This window comes from Cebus imitator, unplaced genomic scaffold (assembly GCF_001604975.1).
Source record: "Cebus imitator isolate Cc_AM_T3 unplaced genomic scaffold, Cebus_imitator-1.0 Scaffold435, whole genome shotgun sequence".
NCBI classification, from domain to species: Eukaryota; Metazoa; Chordata; class Mammalia; order Primates; family Cebidae; genus Cebus; species Cebus imitator.
The window spans coordinates 1,171,517-1,177,442 of NW_016107750.1; the positions used below are offsets into that span (position 1 = coordinate 1,171,517).

The 5,926-nt window shown below is 45.7% G+C and overlaps 1 protein-coding gene across 3 annotated transcripts in view; it reads left to right on the top strand.

Annotated features, from left to right (window-relative positions):
* Positions 1-2,740, top strand: part of PHF5A (PHD finger protein 5A) — a 10,335-nt gene extending 7,595 nt beyond the window's left edge. For all 3 annotated transcript variants that reach the window (XM_037731990.1, XM_017510345.2, XM_037731991.1), the window contains exon 4: positions 2,091-2,740. In XM_037731990.1, coding sequence (XP_037587918.1) covers positions 2,091-2,180 — 90 coding nt within the window. In that variant the 3' untranslated portion in view covers positions 2,181-2,740. The remainder of the gene's footprint in view (positions 1-2,090) is intronic.
* The last annotated feature ends 3,186 nt before the right edge of the window (positions 2,741-5,926 follow it).

Here is a 5,926-nt window from a genome sequence, read left to right on the forward strand (position 1 = left end):
GTCTTGAACTCCTGACCTCAGGTGATCCACCCACCTTGGCCTCCCAAAGTGCTAGGATTACAGGCGTGAGCCACAGCGCCTGGCCAATTATTAACATTTTTTTTTAACCACTCCAGGAAAACCCTTTGGACATTTAAGAGTTTCATATTCTGCCTCAACTGTACCATATATTAGCAACAGACATGGCTGAGAATCCAGTATTCTTTTTTTTTTTTTTTTTTTTTTTTTGAGACAGAGTTTTGTTTTGTCGCCAGGTGCCAGGCTGGAGTGCAGTAGCACAATTTTGGCTCACTGCAATCTCCGCCTCCAGGGTTCAAGCAATTCTCTTGCCTCAGCCTCCAGAGTAGCTAGGACTACAGGTCTGCGCCACCATGCCCAGCTAATTTTTGTATTTTTTAGTAGAGATGGGGTTTTAGCATGTTAGCCAGGACGGTCTCAATCTCTTGACCTCATGATCCACCCGCCTCCGTCTCCCAAAGTGCTGGGATTACAGGCGTGAGCCACCGTGCCCGGCCGAGAATCCAGCATTCCAAGTGTAATTTATAGGTCACTGGATAGAGGGTAGGCAGGCCTTGAGCACATTCTTAGGTGTTTAGTAAATTTTTTTTTTTTTTTCTGAGACAGAGTCTCACTCTGTCATCAGGCTCCAGGCTGGAGTGCAGTGGCGCAACCTCAGCTCACTGCAGTCTCCGCCTCCCAGGTTCAAGCAATTTCCTGCCTCAGCCTCCCTAGTAGCTGGGACCACCACGCCCAGCTAATTTTTTTGTATTTTTAGTAGAGATGGGGTTTCACCATGTTGGCCAAGATAGTCTCCATCTCTTGACCTCGTGATCTGCCCGCCTCGGCTATTATTTTACTTACTTTTTTGAGACAGAGTCTTGCTCATGCCTCCCAGGCTAAAGTGCAGTGGCATAACCTCGGCTCACTGCAGTCTCCGCCTTCGGGGTTCAAGTGATTCTCCTGCCTCAGCCTCCTGAGTAGCTGGGATTGCAGGTGTTAGCCACTGCCTGGCTAATTTTTGTATTTTTGGTAGAGATGGGTTTTCACCATGTTGGTCAGGCTGGTCTTGAACTCCTGACCTCAGGTGATCTGCCTGCCTCAGCCTTCCAAAGTGCTAGGATTACAGGCATGAACCACCACGCCCAGCCCTATTTAGTAAATTATTGATGATAGGATGGGCAAGGAGGCTCATGCCTGTAATCCCAGCACTTTGTGGGGCTCAGGTGGGCAGATCATGAGGGCAGGAGTTTGAGACCAGCCTGGCCAACATGGTGAAAACCCATCTCTACTAAAAATACAAAAATTAGCCTGGTGTGGTGACGGGCGCCTATAATCCCAGCTCCTTGGGAGGCTGAGGCAGGAGAAGTGCTTGAACCCTGGAGGCGGAGGCTGTAGCGAGCCAAGGTTGCACCATTGCACTCCAGCCTGGGCAACAGAGCAAGACTCCGTCAAAAGGAAAAAAAAAAAAATTACTGATGATAGATCAAATAGGATAATAGGATAACTGGTAAGATAAATCACTAAACCATTAATCCAAAAGTTATAAAATGGTCTTTCATAAGTGCTAAGAGATTGGGAAGAAACAGTGCTGACGGATCTCAGCCTCCCAATTAAGGAGATATTGGTGTTTAGACACATTTGCAAACCCGTTAATGTGGTCTTCAAATACTAAGGTGAGAAGATGAACTCTGTGACCAAATTTTTTTTTTTATTTTAATACAGGGTTTCACCATGTTGATCAGGCTGGTCTTGAACTCCTGACCCCAGGTGATCCACCCGCCTTGGCCTCCAAAGTGCTTGGATTACAGGTGTGAGCCACCATGCCTGGCCAAATTTTTTGTTTTTTTTCCCCAAGAGATGGGGGGTCTCGCTGTGTTGGCCATGGTGGGGTAACAGTAGGTGGCTATTCACAGGCATGATTATAGCTTACTACAACCTCAAACTCCTGGGCTCCAGTGATTCTCCTGCCTTGGCCTACTGAGTAGCTGGGACTAAAGACACATGCTACCACACTGGGCTTAAATTTTTTATCTTAATTCACTCTTGGTTCAGGTTCAAAGACTTAACAACTTCTCTGTTCTGTTTTCCAGAGAGATGGCTGCCCAAAGATTGTTAATTTGGGGAGCTCTAAGACAGATCTCTTCTATGAACGCAAAAAATATGGCTTCAAGAAGAGGTGATTGGTCAGTGGCCCCTTCCTTCCCCCCACATCAAGCTGCTGCAGCTACCAGAAAAGATGCCTACTACTACCAGCAGAAAGGGAGCAGAGCACAGACCATCACCAGGAGTGTCTGCTAGTATACTGGCAGCTTGCCACTCTCCTCTCACCCAGACATGTGGTATGGATGGAAAAGGATTCTTCATAGAGCACTCTGGCACACTGTATCAGAGAAAAATTGATACATTAGTTAGTAGTGCTGCTTCAATTTGAGAAGCAAAGATCTCTCCATATTGATATGTTCTTCCACAACCAAGATCTTCTAAAAAGAAAGAATATTTTAGTCTTCTGCTTGAGGAGTTGACTGTGAAGCTATGCCCAGTGAAAAACATGTTCCTGCAGCAGCTCTGGTGGCAACTGTCTTTGAGGAATCTTCGGTGTGTGGTGGGAAGCTATCAGAACAAGAAATGTAGGCATTTACTCTTTAAACACTTGTGCTGGTGTTATGTTATTTCCTTCTTAGAAATTGGAAGCCTTTTCTGTTGCTATTATATTAATAAAGTTGGTGTTTATTTTCTGGTAGTCACTTTAGGAATTTATTTTAGTCACCCAGGAATTTGTGATTCAAAACAAAGGTAGTGGGATTGGTTAAGTACCTTATCCTCTTATTACCACTGGAAGGACTTCAAAACCACCCATGCCTTTCATTATGGGTAAACCAAAGTCATTTTTAGAAATGTACTATTTTTTCCTTCCTGTCCAACTTTAATTTTGAACTAAAGAGATCGCTTCCAATAATGGTAGAGGCTGGGCACAGTGGTTCACGCCTGTAATCCCAACACTTTGGGAGACCCAGGAGTTCAAGACCAGCCTGGGCAACATGGCAGAAACCCATCTCTATGAAAAACTAGTTGGGTGCAGTGGCATGCACCTCCTAGCTTCTCAGAAGGCTCAGATGGGAGTATTGCTTGAGCTTGGGAGGGTGAGGCTGCAGTGAACGGTGATCCTGCCACTGCACGCCAGCCTGGGCAGTAAGACTGTCACCCAAAAAAAATGATGGGACAGGTGTGGTGGCTCACACCTGTAATCCTAGCACTTTGGGAGGCCCAGGCTGGTGGATCATTGGAGGCCAAGAGTTCGAGACCATCCTGAACATGTCAAAACACTGTCCCTACTAAAAATACAAAAATTAGCTGGGCGTGGTGTCTCACACCTATAGTCCCAGCTACTTGGGAGGCTGAGGCAGGAGAATTGCATGAACCCTTGGGAGGTGGAGGTTGCAGTGAACTGAGATCAAGCCACTTACTCCAGGCTGAATGACAGACTGAGACTCCATCTCAAAATAATGATGAAAAGAAAAATTGATGAGATAGGAATACTTGACTTTGACTTGTTTCATAAAGTACTTATTTTTTTTTTAATTTTTATTTTTCATAAAGGAAAATAAATTTTTTTCATTAAATCTATCCTTCTTTAAGGATTGATTTCATTATGAGAGGGCCTATTTTTTTAAATGAACAAAGGTCAGATTTAGGCATCTTTTACCGTAACTCGACTGTCATTTCTGCCTGTTGTGATAAGCGAGTTATCCCAAGGAGGCATATTGACAGTTTGAGACAGCAAGTCAAGTTGGTCTTTAACAACATAGATGTAGAAAAACAGTATGGGCTCCGAGGCTCACACCTGTAATCCCAGCACTTTGGGAGGTCAAGGCGGACCGATCACAAGATCAGACGTTAGACCAGTCTGACCAACATGGTGAAACCCCATCTCTACTAATAACAAAAATTAGCCCGGCATGCTGTTGCATGCCTGTAAATCCCAGCTACTCAGGAGGCTGAGGCAGGAGAATTGCTTGAACCCGAGAGGCAGAGGTTGCAGTGAACCAAGATTCCGCCACTGTACTCCAGCCTGGTGACAGAGCAAGACTCCATCTCAAAACAACAACAACAACCACAACTCAAAAAAAAAAAAAAAAAAAGGCATCAGGTCCTGAGGAATCTAGGGACTTCGCCCAAGTCTACACTACACTTAGCAAAGCCAGGGGGATAAAAAAAATGAGTCTTCGGACTTCTCCAGGGTTTTGGTTTGGGTCAACAACTTTTGATTGTTTATGATATGCTGAATATCCAAAATTGAATTAAAATTATCTCTGCCTTTGAAGTTCTCTGTAAGGAAGCCTGACAGAAATGGTTCTAGTGGCTGGGCGTGGTGGCTTACACCTATAATCCCCAGCGTTTTGGGAGGCCAAGGTGGGCAGATCACCTGAGGTCAGGAGTTTGAGATCAGTCTGGCTAACATGGCAAAACCCCATCTCTACTAAAAATAAAAAAAAATTAGCCAGGCAGTAGTACCTGCCTGTTGTCCCAGCTACCTGGGAGGCTGAGGAAGGCACGACAATCAGTTGGACCCAGGAGGCAGAGGTTGTAGTGAGCCAATATTGCACCACTGCACTTCAGCCTGGGCAACAAGATTCTGTCTCATGCACATACACACACACACACACACACACACACACACACGCACACACAAAGTCTGGGCACAGTGGCTTATGCCTGTAATGCCTACACTTTAGGAGGCTGAGGTGGGTGGATCACCTGAGGTCCAGGAGTTTGAGACCAGCCTGCCTAGCATGGTGAAACCCCATCTCTACTAAAAATACAAAAATTCACCAGGTATGGTTGCAGGCGCCAATAATCCCAGCTACTCGGGAGGCTGAGGCAGAATTGCTTGAACCTAGGAGGCAGACGCTGGGGTGAGCCTGTGCCTGCAATCCCAGCTACATGGGAGGCTGAGGCACGAGAATGCTTGAACCCAGGAAGCAGGGGTTGCAGTGAGCTGAGATCGCCCCTGTACTCCAGCCTGGAGACAGAGTGAGACTCCATCTCAAAAATAAAAATAAATAAAAATTTAAAAATAACAATTTTGGTTGGGTGCAGTGGCTTATGCCTGTAATCTCAGCAGTTTGGGAGGCTGAAGCAGGTGGATCACCTGAGGTCAGGAGTTTGAGACCAGCCTGGCCAACATGGTGAAACCCCACCTCTACCAAAAATACAAAAATTACCTGGGTGTAATGGTGAATGCCTGTAATCCCAGCTACTCCAGAGGCTGAGGCAGGAAAATTGCTTGAACCTGGGAGGCAGAGGCTGTGGTGAGCCAAGATCACTGCACTACACTCCAGGCCTGAGCAATAGCGCAAGACTCCATCACAAAAAAAAGAAAAAAGAAAGACCAGGCACAGTGGCTCACGCCTGTAAACCGACATGGCTGTCTCAGAGGTTGCAGCGAGCCACTGCACTCCAGCCTGGGCAACTAGAGCAAAACTCCCTATCAAAAATAAATAAATAAATAAAAATTTCAGTTACTTATTAACCACTTTCATCCATGTGACATCTTGTAACTACAGATGTTTCTAAAACTATCCCTTGGTTTCAGCAAAACACCACCTTTCTTTTTAATTTATGTTTTTAAAGATGGGGTTTCTCCATGATGGCCAGGCTGGTCTTCAACTCCTGACCTCAGGTGATCCACCCACCTCGGCCTCCCAAAGTGCTGGGATTACAGGCGTGAGCCACCGCGCCCAGCAAAACACCACCTTAACTACACTCCATAAGCCTCTGTGTCTCCAAGGGCATGACCCCTCCACACTGATCAGTTCAACCTCAGCCAAGTCAATTCCACTAAAATCTGCTCCTCCGTGAATTTCATAATCCCATTCTTGGTTTGTTTGCTTGCTTGCTTTTCTTCTTCCTTTTTTTTTTTTTTTTT